At 48.2% G+C, this 17,945-nt stretch overlaps 1 protein-coding gene across 1 annotated transcript in view; it reads left to right on the top strand.

Annotated features, from left to right (window-relative positions):
• The window catches only part of LOC138265097 (alpha-1,4-N-acetylglucosaminyltransferase-like), a gene marked incomplete at its 5' end in the record, with an annotated part of 650,822 nt that overhangs the window by 108,668 nt on the left and 524,209 nt on the right, over positions 1 to 17,945 (top strand). Inside the window, one exon of the mRNA XM_069212637.1 lies at positions 13,633 to 13,709. Within this exon, the coding sequence (XP_069068738.1) occupies positions 13,633 to 13,709 (77 nt within the window). The remainder of the gene's footprint in view (positions 1 to 13,632; positions 13,710 to 17,945) is intronic.

Here is a 17,945-nt window from a genome sequence, read left to right as displayed (position 1 = left end):
CCCCTAGGCAAGTGTAGTGTGTAGAGGGTCACTGGGAGTGTAGGAAAACACCAAATGTAAGTAAAGTACCCCGCCCAGAGCCCAGGAACACAGGAATAAAGTACAGCAAGCAGGACACACTACAAGTCATGATAAGAGATTTTGCAAGAAACAAGCAAGACTGCAAGCAAAAAATGATGGATTCCTGAACCTGAAGTCCTGTGGCGAGAGGGGACCAAGTCCAGAAGTCGAGGAGGAGTCCAGGAAGGACTGGAGCCAGTGCCAACCTAGAAGATGGTGCAAAACTGGATTCTCCAGTAAGTAGAAAAGTACATAAGAGCATCAAAGAAGATGGCTGTGGGTTCCTACTTGGTGCAGGTGATGTCCCATGTCGAGTTGTTGGAAGCAGCCTGTTTGCAGCGCTGGATTCCGCCAACAGGCCTTGGTTCAAGCAAGTAGGTGGTTTGCGTCAAAAAGGAGCTGTCTGGACCCAGGAGGGACCTGGGGGTCTTAACTCAGACTGAGGAGACATAGGGGGCTCGCAGGACTTCAGAGAGCCCTCAGAAGACCAGGCAGCACCCACGGGAGTCCCAGAGCACAGGGACAAAGAAGATAGAAAGTGCAGTCTTTGCAGCACTACACAGGAATGTCCCATGCCATCAGAGAACCACTCAGGGAGCTGTGCGTCGCAGGATGGAGTGCTGGGGAACTGGGCTATGCTGTGCATGAAGGATTCTTGGAAGAAGTGTACAGAAGCCCAAGGAGCTGCAGAAGACGCAGTGCACAGGGGTACTGTCGCAGCACGTGGAGGCAGGATCTTACCTCCACCATATTGGACAGCTAGATATTTGGCCTGTCAGGGTTACTTTGGTCCACCACCTGTGTTCCAGGTAGCACGCTCGTCAAAAGGAGGGGAGTCCCAGAGTACCGGTCGTTGTCACAGAAGGGTGCCTGCAGAAGCAGGAAAGTGACTCAGTCACTCCACAGGAGATTCCTTCAGTTCTCCTGCTGCAGGGTGAAGACAGGCAGTCCTCAGACCATGCACACCTTGGAAACTGTTGCAAAAGCTGGCGGGAGCTGAAGTTGCAGGTCTCAGGAGCCGTCCTCTATACTTTGTTGCAGTTACAGTGGTTCCTGGAGCAGCCTGCTGTTGATCCAACAGTCAGAAGCTGAAGCAGAGGATGCAGAAGAGTCCTGGAGGAATCTTGCAAACCGAATCTGCGGAAACACCCAGAGGACAGACCCTAAATAGCCCTGAGAGGGGGATTGGATACCTACCCAGGTATGCATCCATCGGGGGGGTCTCCTGCTGGCACTGGCCACTCAGAGGTCTCCAGAAGGTCCACACACCTTGGAATCCAAGATGGCTAACGCCAGGGACACTCGGCGAGGATCTCTTGGCACCACCCCTTTTTTCATGCCAGAGCAGGGACTGGGGGTAGAGTGACTTATGCAAGGAGGGCACCATCTGTGCCCTACAAAGCATTTCTAGAGGCTCTGGGAGTCTACCCCTCCCAAGCCTGTTACACCAATTTCCAAAGGGAGAGGATCTGACACCCTCCTCCCAAAGGAAATGTATTGTTCTGCCTTCCTAGGATTGAGCTGCTCAGTCCCCCGGAGGGCGGAAACCTGTCTGTGAGGTGGCAGTAGCTGGGGCTGCAGTGGAAACCTCAGAGAGCTGGTTTGGCAGTACTGGGGGTCCATGGTGGAGTCCCCATGGTGCATGGGATTGGCGCCCCAATACCAGATTTGAAATGGGGGGACAATTTTGTGATCTTAGACACCTCACATAGCCATATTCGGAGTTACCATTGTGAAGTTACATATATGTATTGACATATATGTAGTGCAAGTGTATAATGGTATCCCTGAACTCACGAAGTCCGGGGAATTGGCCCTGGAGAACATGGGGGCACCTTTGCTAGTGCAAGGGTGCCCTCACACATAGTAACTTTGCACTAGCTTTCAGTAAATGAAGGTTAGACATATAGGTGACTTATAAGTTACCTTAATGCAGTGAAAATGGCTGTGAAATTGTGTGTGCTCTATTTCACTCAGGCTACAGTGGCAGTCCTGATGAAAGGTTTGTATGATCTCCTTATGAGTGGCAAAAGAAATGCTGCAGCCCGAGAGGATCTCCTGGAACCCCAATTCCCTGGGTGCCTAGGTACCATATAATAGGTACTTTTAAGTGGGGGCCCAGTGTGCCAACTAGATTGGACTATGGAGCCACTAAAGTGTAGTGACCAATTTGGTAAGTAGAGAGAGCATAAGCACTGGAGTTATGGTTAGCAGAACTTCAGTGACACCGTTAAGCATACTGATAACACACACATAGCCTACAAACTATGAGCACTGGGGTCCTGGCTAGCAAGCTTCCAGGGAGACAGTAAAAACACACTGACAAACACTGACAAACAAGCCAAAATGGGGGTAACCACGCTAGAAAGAGGCTACTTTCTCACACTTTTAGGACTTCTTATGTTCTGCAGCAATCAAGAGTCTAGTAGAGTGGATACAGGTCCCCTGATTATGCCTGAATGGGTTATAGTAATAGGAGACATAACTGTTGTGATTTTAAGAAAATTTGTAATGCCACACACCCTTAACGGAGCCCAGAACTGGTACAATATATGAGGCCAAGATAAGACTGCATTGTTACCATATGATATTAACACTGGAAGCAATAGTGGTTTAAAGACTGATTTAGTGGGTATATTTGCATATTTATAAGAGTAAGGACTATAGAGACCATAGGAAAATTATATGTGGCCAAGCGTAGGGATAACTTGTCAGGGTGAAGATACCAGATGGATCTGGAAATGCTTGAAGTCCCAGTTCACCCAATCAGGACGCATCTCATACATCTCAGTGACATAGAAGGGAAGTTTAAGGAAGTTTTAACAGAGGACTTAGGATTAATGAGAGATCAAGTTAAGAAAAAGTGGTCTAATCATGAATAGAGAGAAAAGCTGATTTAGTGTGGGAGTGGTAGATTAATACTTCCACATTTGCTGAGAGAGAAAATTGTAAGTCTTGACCACAAAGGACATCTAGAGAGGACTCTCATGAAGGCAAGGGTATGTGATCACTATTCTTTCCCCAGAATAGACATCGAAGTGGAACATGTAGTAACAAAATGAATTTTTATCTTATGTGCGAGGAGTGTGAATTCCAAACTTGTGCGGAAAGCACCCTGGCTGCCTGTGGGGAACCCAGAAGAACCTTGGTCGAATTTGGGTACTGCAACAGTAGGTCCTCTTTGTGAAAGACATATGTTGGTTTTAGTAAATTTTAATTCATGTTGCATCACTGTGAGTTATGTGAATTAAGTTATCACAAAAACATTTCTGGTGTTCCTTAGGGGCGTATTAGCTTGTAAGATAATTCTAAAAAAACATTTATAATGGGCAACATGGTCAAGGTTGTATTTTAAAAAATGCTGGACTTTTTGAAGGAATTATCTATTGTGCACCAAAGGATAGTGTAGTATCTCCCACATTCCAACTGCTTGGTGGAATGCATGAATAGGATGGTGAAATCTTGTATCCAAATCACTTTGGATCAAATGGTGACATTGATGAAGGACTGGGTTAAGGATCTTGTGATGTTTAAGATCTCTGTGTGTAATTTGTGAATAATGAGATTTGAGAATTAATTAACGGATGGCCATGGGTAGAGCACAAGACAACAAGGTAATGAAATTGAAACTATTTTCAATTTTGCAAATTTAACAGAGAAAATATGGTTCCTGTTGAGGTAATTATATCAGTATCACAGCACAAAAGAGAAAAGAGCACGTAAAATAAAATTATTTTTATTGAATGTTTGTTAAAAATAGATTCAAAGATATATTTTTAAGATATTTGACCATAATGTAGGCTGGTGTTTTGCCTGGGCGGTATATGTCAGTTCAACAAGGGATTGTTGCTTGCTAGGCATCAAATGAGGCCTTCATTGACTGAATACAATAAATTATGGGGTTATATCATATTTGCCACTTATCCTCATTAGTGTTCATGCAGAAAAGCTATTTGAATGTGTGGCTTTGGGCTTCCAGGGTTGTGCAACAGGATGGGGTTTACAGGTGGACTCACAGCCGGGTTGCAAGCCCTATGGTATAAACCTCAGAAGGAGGGATTGGTTGCAAATTAGATTATGTCAGGCTGGTTTGATATTCATGGACTGGCTGTTTATTTATTTGAATAGGACAGTAAGCATGCCACCAAAAAAGTATCCTGCAGTGCATGATGAACAGGGTAATTCTTGTAAGAGTGTAAAGAAATAGAGATGAACTATGACCATACTTCAAAGGACTGCATGAAACATCTTCTGCTCGTTAGACATGCAGACACACAGAGCATAATATGCTATTTATTACCATTGTTGAGCATGGTGGGATGTGATAATGACCCTCACTTAAGAGATAGAAAGGTATGTGATTGATGTATAGGCCTTTTCATTCATTCTCAACACCAGTCAGAACATGAAGGCAATGCTGGTGAAATCCCAAATTCTCTGATGTGTTACTGGTGAAACAACAAAACTAGTAAATGAAAAGTAATCAGGCTAGTAAACTTGTTGATTTCGATGAGACTGACCTTCACAAAATGAAGCATGTTTTTAACTAAAGCACATATGTATGTTTGGGAGTGTGTAACGCACAAACGTAGCTGGAGTACAATGAAGAGTCGAACCACAATCGAATCCCAGGGTACAACTCAACGTTGTTCTCAATGACGAAGAGAATTTTGGTGGAGGTTCCTACTGATCTGAGATGCAGGCCAGATCTATGCACTCAGGTGTACGACAAGACATACACTGTTAGGACATAGGCCCTCATTACAACATTGGCGGTAAATCCCGCTTACCGCCGTGCAGAAGACCGGCAACACACCGCCGCGGCCGCGGAATCCCACCACAGCTATTACGACCCACAGCTCGTAATCTGCCAAAATCCAGACACCCACACAAGTCCACCACACCAAAGGTCAGTGATAAACTGGTGATAACCAAACCTCCACCGTCACGCCAACAGGAATATGCCCACACTATCACGACCCGCGAAACCACGCTCAAAATACACACACATTTACAAAACACAACCACATTGGACAATTCAAAATACACACACCTGATACACATACACACACCACTCCCACACACCCAATACAATATAAAACACACACTCACATTACCCACAAACCCTTACAACGAAAAATTTGGAAGAAGCAGAGAGACAGAAAAGCAAAGACCACACCAGCATCCAGAGGCACACAACACCATCACTCATACACATCCACGCACAAAACACCACACACCCCAAAACATCACCCCACACATCACAACACACACCACCTCACACATCACCCACACCACCCCATGGCACTGCAAAGACAGCATCCAAGAAATAGGGATGACATCCGGAAGAGGTGGAACGACCTAAGGGGGAAGGTGCGTTCTGTGGTCTCAAGACACAACACTGCAGTTCAGAGGACTGGCGGCAGACCCCCTACCTTCTCCCCCACAGCTAACAACATGGGAGGAGCAGGTCTTGGCTATACTGCATTCTGAGGGCCTCGCAGGAGTAGCTGGAGGAATGGACTCTGGTAAGTCAAATCTTAACTACCATATCCCCCACCCTACCTGCATGCTATCACATACCCCCACCCTCGCCCTCACCCCCATCACTCCAACTCCTCACAGATGTCCCATTATCACAAACCCCACATCCCAACACCAAGCTCTGCATGCAACAACAAAGCACGGACACCCATCACCAAAGCATGTCCACTACAGATACCCACACAGACCTCAGAACAATTATCACACAAGGTCCTACACAAGAATGTAAGCACTGGAGTACAGGGTCACCCACCCATTGGACAGCATGGAACACTCAGATGCAATAATCATGCCTTACACCCCTGCAGGACCCCTACCCAACGTCACCGGACAGGAGGTTCCAGACATGTCCACCCCCCCCACAGAAGAGGCCCACAGTGATGACAGCAGCTCTGTCCAACTGAATCCAGATGACCAGCCCAGCCCATCTGGGACCTCGGGACAGTCGGTTCCCCTGACACAGTCACAGTCCACCACAGAGCCTCCCCACTCAGGAAACACTAGCACAGCACCCCCCCAGCGGGCCCATACCTTTGTCCCCAGGACACGTCAAGCAGCAATGTGTCCACCATTACAGGGACCCCAGGCAAACCCACCACCCCAAGAACAGCAGGGACCTGGGGGCAGTGGCAATAGGCACACGGTTCGGGGACAGAGGCCCAGGAAAACCAGGGAACTGGGAGGTCTGCTGTGCGACAGGGGGAGGACAGGCCCAGGGAACCCACTCTCCACAAGGCCCTCTCCAACATCATAGGAGCGTACCATCATTACCAGGAGACGATGGCAACGGCACTGGCCAAGTTTCAGGAGACCCAGCGGCTGCAGGAGGAACAGTATTTGGGGTTCAGGGAGGAACTCAGTTCCATCAACACCACCCTGGGCACCATTGTAGGGGTACTGAAGGACCTTGTGAACACCAGGAGGGACACTGTGGCACATTAAGGGGCCCCTGACACTAGCCTGGACGATGAACTGCCCACCACCTCCGCCGGAGCTAGTGGACAGGAGGCACTGCCACAGGACCATGACACCAGCATCCTACCACCTGCAGATGGAGAACCACCCCACAAGCGGTCCCTGAGATCCAGGACAAAGACAGAGAACAATGCCAAGACCCCCGCTAAGAAATGAGACCACCCTGAATGTCATCCTTCTGTCCCACTTTGTCACCCTGTCCATCCTTAAACTGCCATTGCTCCACTTCCTATGCCCCTTTGGACAATGCACCTGTGAGACAAATAACTGGACTCTGCCATAGACATTCCTCCAACATCACCCCTGACCATGTTACAACCACCTCCACCATTTAGCACTTAAATAAACACCCTTGAATCACAAAACAATCTGGAGTCAGTCTGTGCTTTCACAAATGTGTATTTGCAATAATTGAGGAAAATAGCAATGTCCATTGTATTGTCAACATACCTATGTCACCCAGCTCTAGTCCACGAGATAACATAGCAGAGGTCACACAGTGGGACCCACATCTGTGAAATGGAAAGGCAAAGTGACAATTCAGGGTCCATGCACTGGGTGGAAGTGACAGACAGATGATAGGTCTAACAATTTTATCAGATGTAGGAGGCAGTGATGTCTTCTTACCTGTGCCTTACTGGAAGTATTGCTGGATCACATTGTTTCTGTTGTCTATGTCCTCTTCTTCTGCCTCCTCTTCTTCATTGTCCACAGGCTCCACAGCTGCCACAAGACCTCCTTCTGGACCATCCTCCTGCAGAAAAATCAACTGTCGTCGCAAAGCCAAGTTGTGCAGCAGGCCACGATGATCTGGCACACCTTCTTTGGTGAGTAGTATAGGGAACCACCTGTCATATCGATGCACCGGAACCTGGCCTTCAGGAGGCCGAAGATCCTTTCTATCACTCTCCTAGCTCGGCCATGTGCCTCATTGTAGCGTTCCTCTGCCCTTGTCCTGGGATTTCTCACTGGGGTCAGTAGCCATAACAGGTTGGGGTAACCAGAGTCACTTGCAAATGTGGAGGGAAATCTGTTAGACACACACTAACCCTTAGGGACAACCCCGATCAAGTCTGTAGGTGACTATTACATGTCTCTCTTCCTTTGTCGACAGGTCCACCACAAGTCTGTACACCAGAGTATGCCGCCATCTCCTCCCCTGCCCCAGCGGACGTGCCCTATGGACGAGAACAGCGAGCACAGAGTCCGCCAACACTGAGGTAGTACAAATACAAATGTATTGCACACATTTGTCCATCCGCTATGTGCCTGTCTCTGTGTGTATGCAAGGCCTAGATATGTGTGACGTATTTAAAAGTAATGCCATGTGGCCCCCTTAAATGGCGGCTGCCTGACCTGTAATGTGGGACAAGGGGAAATGAGGTAACTGCGCTGGTGTTTTGCAACGCAATCCTGCATTGGTTAACATTGGGCCCTCTGTGTCCCAGGAGCCAATGACGATGTATGCCGGCGGTGATGGTACACACCGCCGTGAACGTGACTGCCATATTCTGTCTGTTCACTCACTTGCTACCTGATCTTCGACAGGAGAGGACCTACACTGCAAGTGCTGCTGTGACCTCAGTCTGGAAGCGACAATGGCTCATGTGTCTGAGGAAAGGGCCCCTGCCTTCACATCGGAGGAGGTCGATAAACTAGTGAATGGGGTCCTCTCCCGTACACGCTGCTCTACGGTCCTCCAGACAAACAGGTGAGTACACTGTGAGCATGCTGTATGGGCAATGCCTGTTTGGAGTAGTGTGGATGGAAGATACTGGGGGGGATGAGGCCTGCATGATCGGAGGGTGAGTGTATGTGCGTCAGGGCAAGGGTGGGAACGTGGGCCAATGACTGTGACAGTCCGGACGGTTAAAGTTTTTCCTTTTCCCCTCTACTATTCCTCTAGGTCACTTCCCACCAGAAGAAGGATATTTGGTGTGCCATCACCAAGGACGTCCGGACCCAGGGGGTCCACCACAGACAGAGCACCCACTGCTGGAAAAGATGGGAGGAAATTCGCCGCTGGAGCAAGAAGACGGCGGAGGCCCAGCTGGGGATGTCCTCCCAACGTGGGAGGGGTGCCAGTCACACCATGACCCCCCTGATGTTCCGGATCCTGGCGGTGTAGTATCCGGAGTTGGATGGGCACTTGAGGGCATCACAGCAGCCACAAGAGGGCAAGTACCGTCACATCCATCAGACTCTGCCTGCATTGGAGGTGTCTGGGTTGGGGAGCTGGGCAGTGGGCTCCCCTAGACAAGGGCGAGCTTTGTAGGCAGGGACCCTTTGTGAGGCAGACTAAGTGGCACCTCAACACCACCAGTGGTAAGAGCCATCAACACCTAGTCAGGCTCCTGTGACTTCCAGGTGTGCAGCAATCGGGCAAAGGCCATGTACCCCATGTTCCTGTGATTAATATAGGAACTCTAAGTGCATGACATAGTGCAGAGGGCTGCTGTGTCTGTTGTGTCTGTTGTGTCAACCAACGGTAGAGGCATTGCATGCACTAAACATATCTTTCTTCTTTCTTCCCCACTTTTTTGTGGTCTCCCTGTTCTTGTGTGTATTAGCATCATCAGGTGGAGGTGCCACCGGAGCAGGAGGGAGCTGGATCCCACATGGCCCTGGAGGGCAAGACAACGGTGGGACGGAGGGCGAGGGGAGCTTCACGGCGGGGACAGGAGCAGAGACCAGCGACACCGACTCCTCCTCTGATGGGAGCTCCCTTGTAGTGGTAGGCCCCTCTGTGCCCACCGCATCTACAGGTACAGCCGCCACCCCCCTACCAGCACCGCCCTCCCAGAAGCCCCTCAGCCTGTGTCCCGTGGCCGAATACCCAGGAGGATGGGCATCTCCTTCGCCCCAGGCACCTCAGGCCCTGCCCCAGTCAGCCCTGCTGCCCTTAGTGAAAAGGCTATTGACCTCCTGAGATCCCTCACTGTTGGGCAGTCTACCATTCTGAATGCCAACCAGGGTGTAGAAAGGCAGTTGCAACAGACAAATGCATACCTGGAGGGCATTCATTCTTGCCAGGCAGTCCAACAGCGAGCATTTCAGGCTCTGGCCTCTGCACTGATGGCAGCCATTGCCCCTGTGTCCAGCCTCCCCCCTCCAACTTCCTCCACCCACACCCAATCCCCAGTACCTCAGCCTATCCCAAGCACATGATCAGACCAGCAGGCACACACCTCAACACACAAGGGTGGCTCTGGCAAACATAAGCACCACACATCCCACAAGCACTCACACAAGCATAATACCCATGCACATATACCAACATCCACTGCCTCCACTGTGGCCCCCTCCTCCACGTCTCCCTCCTCCCTCCCTGTCACGTCTCCACTCACCTGCATGCACTACATCTTCAGCGACTACCTCCATCACCAGCACGCCCATCACCACACACCGCTCACATGTACTCACCACCCCCAGTACCATTCACACATCCCCTGTGTCCTCTACCAGTGTGTCTGTGAGCCCTCCTCCCAAAGTACACAAACACAGTCACACACCCACCCAACAGCCATCCTCCTCACGACAGCCTCCAGCCCATGCTCCTTCACCCAAAGTCAGCAAACGAACACCTCCTACAACCACTACCTCTTCCTCCACTCACAAACCCCCTCCATCTGCCCGTCCCAGTGTGTCTAAAAAACATTTCCTCTTAAACCTTGACCTCTTCCCTACACCTCCCCCCCCCGTCCGTCCCCTAAGGCCTACCTTTCCAGGTCCTGACCCAGCACCTCAGCCACCACTTAACCGGGCACAGTGGTGCCAGCAATATCCGGATTTTGGAGTGCTCCAAGCAACAGGGCTACCAGTGTCCCAAGGAGCGAGGCCAAGGACATTCCCCCACCTCCAAAACAGAAAAAGTTGCCCACATCCCGGAAGAAGAAGGCCAAAACACCTGCCACCAAGGGCTCAGGCAAGACAATTGTGGAGAGTGGCAAGACAGCTGCGCCACCATCCATGGTGGGGAAGGGCCTGAAGAAGAAAGGCAAATCAACGTCGCCGCCAACCTGCACGGCGGGCAAGACTGCCACCGGCACCGCCACATGCACCGCCGCCACGGACAGCGCCACAAGCAGCCCATATACTGAGCCATTCACCAGCACCACAGACACTGTGCCCTTCAGCAGCACCGCAGTCAGTGAGCCCGCCACCAGCACCGCCGCTACTGACACCGCTGCTAGCACTGCGGTCAGTGAGCCCGCCACCAGCACCGCCGCTACTGACACCGCCGCCAGCACCGCGGTCAGTGAGCCAGCCACCAGCATGGCAGTCAGTGAGCCAGCCACCAGCACGGCAGTCAGAGCCAGCCACCAGCACGGCAGTCAGTGAACCAGCCACCAGCACCGCAGTCAGTAAGGCCGCCACCAGCACCGCCGCCACAATGACTGCCGCAAGTACCGCCGCTAATGACACTGCCGCCAGCCCCGCCAGCGGGCCCGCAACAACCTGAGCCAGTGGCACCACCGCAGACATGGCTGCCATCACCAGAGGTCATCTGTACGTGGCTGGTGGTCAGTTCAAGGGGCCTGGGCAGCTTCCATGTTGCCCCACCATCAGTGGACTGTCACATCCACTACTTCAGTCCTTAGCAGGATGAAGCACTCTGGGCACAAAGCCCCCTTCAAGGATGAAGCACTCCGGGCACAATGCCCCCTCCAGAGCCAGTGGAGAAAGGCATCCACTACCTCAGTCCTTGGCAGGATAAAGCACTCTGGGCACAATGCCCCATCCAGAACCAGTGGAGAAAGGAATCCACTACCTCAGTCCTTGGCAGGATGAAGCACTCTGGGCACAATGCCCCCGCCAGAACCAGTGGAGAGAGGCATCCACTACCTCAGTCCTTGGCAGGACGAAGCACTCTGGGCACAAAGCCCCCTCCAGAACCAGTGGAGACTGTTATCCACTTGAGAGACTGTGGCTGTGCACTCCCCAGGATAAAGCAGTGGGCAAACCACCCACTGGAGAGACTTGAGAGACTGTGGCTTTGCACTCCCCAGGATAGAGCAGTGGGCAACCCACCCACTGGAGAGACTTGAGAGACTGTGGCTTTGCACTTTCCAGGATGCATCAATGGGCAAGGAGCCCACTCATGGAGCTGGCGTTGTGCACTTATCCGGCTGAGGTGCCCCCCTTCACTTCCCCCTGAGGTGCCTGTTTTATTTCGATCTGATGCCCCTGCAGTGTTCTCTCTGTTTCAAAAGGGTATCTTGTGTGGGCCTCGCCCATGCATTTTGGGCCAGGTGGTCCACGGACTATACAGGTGCAGTACCTGGACTTGAATTCTTGGTGTACATATTTGTTTATAGTGTAGATATATTTTGGACTAATGGATGTTTATTGATTACAACGGTTACAATCATTTCCTTTTGTCCTTGCATACTTGAAAGGGGGTGGGGGTGTAAATGTAATGTTTCAGCATGTATTGGCTTGTGTCTTGTTGTGGGTGAGCTTGGGGGTGGGGGTGTTGCGTGTTGCATGTGTGTGTCACTCTCTTTTCCCTCCCCCCTCCCCTGTGTTGTAGGTGCAGTATTCACCGTGGTCGTCGCCGCCATCGGTCGTGCTCCTGGTAGAGGAGCAGGAAGACTATCGCAGGGAGTATTTGGAGTTCAGGCTCCCTGGCGTCCTGGTTCCTCATGGGATGTGTAGAGGTGAGTGTTTCCCCTTGCAAGTCCTGTTCCCGCCGTGTTTTTGTTCACGTTGAATCCGCCCCGGAAAAGGTGGCAGATTGGCCTGTCATAATAGTGTGGGCGGTACATTGTCTTCCCCCTGTCTGTTGGTGGTGACCGCCATGCTGTTTGTTTGTACCGCCGTGGCGGTCGGAGCGTTAAAGTGGCTGTCTATGTTGGTGATTTCCACCATCGTCATAATTCAATTTTATTTACCGTCAACCTGTTGGTGGTTTTACCACCGCTTTACCACTGACCGCCAGGGTTGTAATGAGGGCCATAGTGTTGTTCCTTCAATAAAACAAAGGGAGATTAGAGACCATTATAAATGATGCGGCAGAACCACGGCCAACAAGACAAGCAGGGTATATAGATTTTGCATGAGAAAACCTTTGTATAGAAATAATTTTATAATGAATCCGCGAGATGCCTCAGGTGAAAAGGACCTCAGTTTACACCTATGCTTCATGTGCTGTTCAGTTTGTTACACTGAAGACATTTCTCGCACACAAGATGCTGCTGTGATGTCCGTTTCGACTCACTCCTGGGTCTACAGGTTTCCTTGAGTGCATTACTCATCATGCAGGTCTGTGTTTCAGAACACCCCGGAGGCCTCTTCTGCGTTACGAGTGAGTGACTTCTATTAGCTACGAAGGAACATCTTTATCCTATAAGATCAGCATTAGATGGCCACTCATCCATCCTTCGAAGGAAAAAAGTGGTCGCATTGCAGGAGGAATATGAAATATTATTGCTGCCACCTGAAAAGTGCAGAGACCCTTCTATATGCATATTTTAAGCTCGAATGGGCATCCTTTAGTGCATTGTGCACCCTTTACTTGATCATTTCCACTATACACCATTGTGTCCACTTTACAACTTTGTGCCGACCTTCAAAGTGTTCCCAGCAAAATTCCAGCTTGTAAGGGGATTTTCTAATTTTACAGGCGGTTGCCCCTTTTTTCTGGATGTTTTCAAGTCTGGAGAAAGCCCAAAAACCCACAAAATGTATGACTTCCATACGTCGCATTGTGTTTAAAAATGCTTTTTTTTAACAGACAGATGCCCATTTCTTACCTCCCAAGTCTCCCTGAATTCCACCATTCACTCCCTTTCTTTAGGTTTTTACTCGTAGAAATGTACTGCTTCAGAAACTGAAAAACAAAAATGTAGAGAATTCTGCCTCGCAACTTACCTAACTACTGACTTTTTTATCTGATCTCAATATTTTTTGTCGTCAATGTCATTTTCTCCTCAAATTTAGACAAATGAGCAACTCCACCTCTCAAAAGTGGAACGTTTTTAAAAATGCTAAGCCTGGAATTTTATAATTCTCCCAAAAAGTTTACTGATGCACTTTTCACTCTCCTCATAGGCGCTGCTAATCACTTTCATTGTGATACAAGAACGAGCCACTGGCAGACTCAGACTATCCTGAAGATTGCCGCTAGAGTAAGTAAGTAAAGTAAAATTACTTCATGTGGCTAATTTACTTGATAGTGACATTTAGGAGCACTTTCAAGTAATTCAGTTCAAGATAGATCCTGTATGAAAACCTCACTTGTATATGCTTTAATATCCTGTAATGCACCAACCATAAAAAATAATATTGACCATAGTTTAAGGGACACCAGACAATGGGGGATTTCTATTCACTCATGGCTTTTTCAGGAGGGAGGGTTAATATATGTTTTAAAGTTTATGTTTAGAAACTTTCCCTGTAAATAAATGCCAATGCAATGTTGTAATATAATGTACTAAACAGAAACACTTCCATATGTCAAAGAAAAATCTTTCTACGTTATAAAATCAATATCATGTTCTTATATTATGCATGTTTTGTAATTTGCATCCTAAATATTTTGAAGGTTCTGCATGTTCTTTGGCATTTAGGGAGGAGCCAGACTATAGTTCATCCCTGGCTGTACTGCAGATCTATTTTAAGACCTGGACTCTCCACAAGCACTACCAATGGACCTCTGCACCATCAGAACTTGCCGGTGTGGGCGGATACTCCTCATTTAACAATTTGACAGTGCCTTCTCTGTTTCTGACCTCTCCTCTGAGACTACTCTCCCTGTACACAATATTTTCCGATGCTCATGTCTGATTCTAGGAATTGTCCCACCGTCTTCCTCTTTTCCTAATTTATCTGGTTATAAATAATGATCATTTGAATCAGTTGCAGTAGATCTCCCATTTGATCTCAAGTTCATCTTGCTCTTTATTTAATTTTTTCTGGTGGGTCCAGCTTCCCAGTTCTGAAATAAATAGTCCCTGAAGCACACTCTGAAGCAACAGTCATGTCTTCTTTGTGTTGTGAGGCTACAGGCAAGTTGTGGGTACCTTGCATCCTGACTTTAGGTGTAAGAATGTTGCCCACACCATCTGCTCCACCTCATTAATTTTTTTTGCTGTGACATATAGTGGAGGGAGAGTAAAATATGAAAAGGTCACTTACCTTAATGTTACCCAAACTGTTTGCCATGGGTTTTAAAATGTTTAGAAACATCAAGATTTTGCTACAAGAAAGATTGGTTAGATTTGGATAGGGGTGATATCCTTGACACCGTGCTCAAGGGCATCATTTTACTGAAGAAGGACATAAAGCAGTATCTGAATGTAGCACATCTACAGGCAATCCAATTCAGAGCATGCACAGTAAATAAATTGTGCCTTATAGGAAATAGTAAATAAATGCATTGATAAAGTAGTGGAACATGGCCGCTCCTTGAATGTGTCCATAAAATAGACCTTTTGTCCTGAAATTTTGATCTCAATTTTGACTCTTTGTCCTCTTTGTCCCGAATTTGCCTCCATGCCAGCTGATCACCCTACTCACACCATCCATATGGTTTTTCCTCTGCCCTGTTAGGTGGTATGCATCGAGAATCAGTATAACGCATTCTAGTGCTAGTGCCCCCATAATTGTATGAAAATGCTGTGTTACGGATATTACGCTCGAACCTCTCTGTGTTATTTTTGCGAAGAAGCGCAGCAGCGATAGAAGCATTGCAGCATGCCAGCTATAATTCTGTGCACTCAAACTGAAGCCCCTGGCATTTAGATGTAGATGAGTGAGCCAGGCCCAAGGTAAAGGAGAACTGACTGATTGCTATGGATACCATGCCATCTCAATCAGGGTTTGGCTTCTTTGTATAGACTGGCTCACAGTTACTGTGTCATGCTGGAACAAGGAAATTCTGACCATGAACCATTTCCATTGCCTCACATGGCAATCGGATCTGGTCCAGCAGTGTGTTTTGATTGTGCTACATAGGCGCCAAAGTCTTAGACACCCAGAGACACAATGATGCCACTAGAGGTGGGTGAGCCAACAAATTAACAGGGCGAGCCGTGTCAGAGCCGAGCTAGGGGTCTGATTTCGATCCTAGAGCCAGTGCATGAGCCGAGTCCTGAAGCCAGGACTGGCTCGAGCTTTCAGAGGTTTGCCCACCTCTAGGGACAATGTGTCCTCAGATCATAACAAACATCATGGGGTATGGGTGCATTCCAAGCATTGCGTTTGTGATTATGCAGTTGGGGGCTGCTGCAGTGTGGTGTGCAGGATGCTTGTGTTGCAGATTTCTTGCCAAGCAACCGGAAAGTGGAGTGTGGTGGCACTCTCTGCCCCAACTTCCCTGCCATCCCCTGGTCTGGGAGCAGCTGAGCCTGGCTGCAGAGTTATAAAGCAGCAGCCCGCAGCAGCCTTGGAGTAGCACTGATCTCCAACACTCGGGTGTTCATGTTCAGAAGACATACTCATCTATTCCTTGTCCTCCTGAAAGAGCTGAGAACATTGGTGAAGCCTTAAGTGATCAAGGCCAACCTTGCAGTCCCTGTTTACATTTCACGTTCAATTCATGTTACCTAAGACCATACACTTTTTCCAGATGTTGTGTTTCTGTCGTTGTTTTCCCCACACATGACTCATTTATATTGGATACTGTGAAAGAACACCTCTAGGTGTTTGTGTAAATTCAGTGTATGGGAGGGAGTGCTCGACGGGGCACGGCTGAGAGCTCTGTAGTTCAGACTGAAGACATTAAGCGTTCCTTACAGTATCTGTCATAAAGGTGTTCAAACTACATACACTTCCAGTTCTTGGTCTCTTTGCAGAACACACAGAATGCACAGAAAGAAGTTCCCTCATGGTCCGATTGTAATTACTATTTATTTAAAAGTGTGTGGAGGACATACATGGTTGTCAAAATATTTCCAGTGCCAAAAGTGTCTTTACAGGTAAGGACAGAGTGTGGGAGTGTGGTGAAACAGGGCAACGGAAGAAAGTGCATGCAGTAGGACAGAATGAAAAGACAGTGATGAAGAGGAAGCAGATGACAGGTGCAAAATGCAGAAGGAAGGTTTCAGAAAGATATGGAGAGAAAAGTGGCATGCATGGCTAGCAGTTAAAGACTGCAGAGGGAAGTGGTAAGACAAAAGAAGCCTAAACCATTAGTACAGTGGAAACCGTAGCTCTAGTAGCCAATCAGAACCCTATCCTAAACAGCCAACCAGAACTGAAACCCTGAGCCCTTAATCCAATAGAAATACAAGCCCTAGAAACTAACCACAGCAACAGGTGCAAAAACCAATAGAAATGTACATAAGGAACAAGTGACCTTAAGCCCAGGCTGCTGTAGCAGGGGGCAGGGAGGTGCTCCTCTATGTACGCTGAAACCATAGAAGTGTCATACAAAACAATCTAAACATTTACCAGCTATGCTTTCTCCATTAACCTTTGTTCTACTACATAATTTTATTTTTTGTGTTCCAATATGTAATATCTCTTCTTCCACTCTGATCATGGCTCTGTGTTCCTCATCCCTCCCTCTTTTTGCTTCTCCCAGTCCTTGATCTGTTTCATGATGTGTTCCTATTACCATTCACTGAAAAACGGAAGCTGTCTCCTATGCACAACAATAAAGATTACATTCCTTTTTAGGTTGAGCATAGCAGTGCGCAAGCGCTGCTTTCCAACGTGTTGGTATCTATTTGGGCTTTTAACCACGTCCACCTCATGTACATCACTTTCACTCGTTCGTGGGCTTGCCTTTCAAAAATCCTTTGATGGCACTGGTAAACGCTTTACATTTGTTCCGCGTTGGTGCGGTTTTGTTACCACCTTGGCCATTGACACTGTTACATGGCTAATTTCACATTTGCCGATATGTTTGACTACGAACGAACTTCTTTTTACTTTTGTGCCTCTCATTCGCTGTGATGCCCATGGCGGTGGTGATTTTGATTTTACCTTGCTTATGCCAACTATTTTACTGTTTATTTTCAATTTATGTGGCAAGAAAAATCCAGCTAGAAATTTACAGCTCTAATAGCTCTAACTCGTTAAAATATCGAATCCCCCTAATTTTGCAACATAGTGAGGTCACATGTATTTTGCCCTGTAGATGCTTAAAGTTCACAATCGTGCGGGTTAATTTATTGGTACCCACCTCATGCATGTATGCAGGTGACTGGCGAGTTTAGCACCCTCACACCAGACATTTGATGACGCCAGCGAGATTTTGCAAGTAGGGTTATTCAGTTATTTCTATAAGGAAGTTCTCGGCTGCCCTCACCTGTACACTTCGTTGAAAGTTATACAAGTTTACAAGTGGCCATCACGTCTGCGAGAGAGCGGAGTCTGTTCCTGTGTGCATTGGAAGCAAGGAATATTATAATTTGTCA

The sequence above is a fragment of the Pleurodeles waltl genome, chromosome 11 (genome assembly GCF_031143425.1).
Source record: "Pleurodeles waltl isolate 20211129_DDA chromosome 11, aPleWal1.hap1.20221129, whole genome shotgun sequence".
Lineage (NCBI taxonomy): Eukaryota > Metazoa > Chordata > Amphibia > Caudata > Salamandridae > Pleurodeles > Pleurodeles waltl.
The sequence above is the reverse complement of the archived record's forward strand: the minus strand, read 5'-3'. Positions and strand labels throughout refer to the sequence as shown.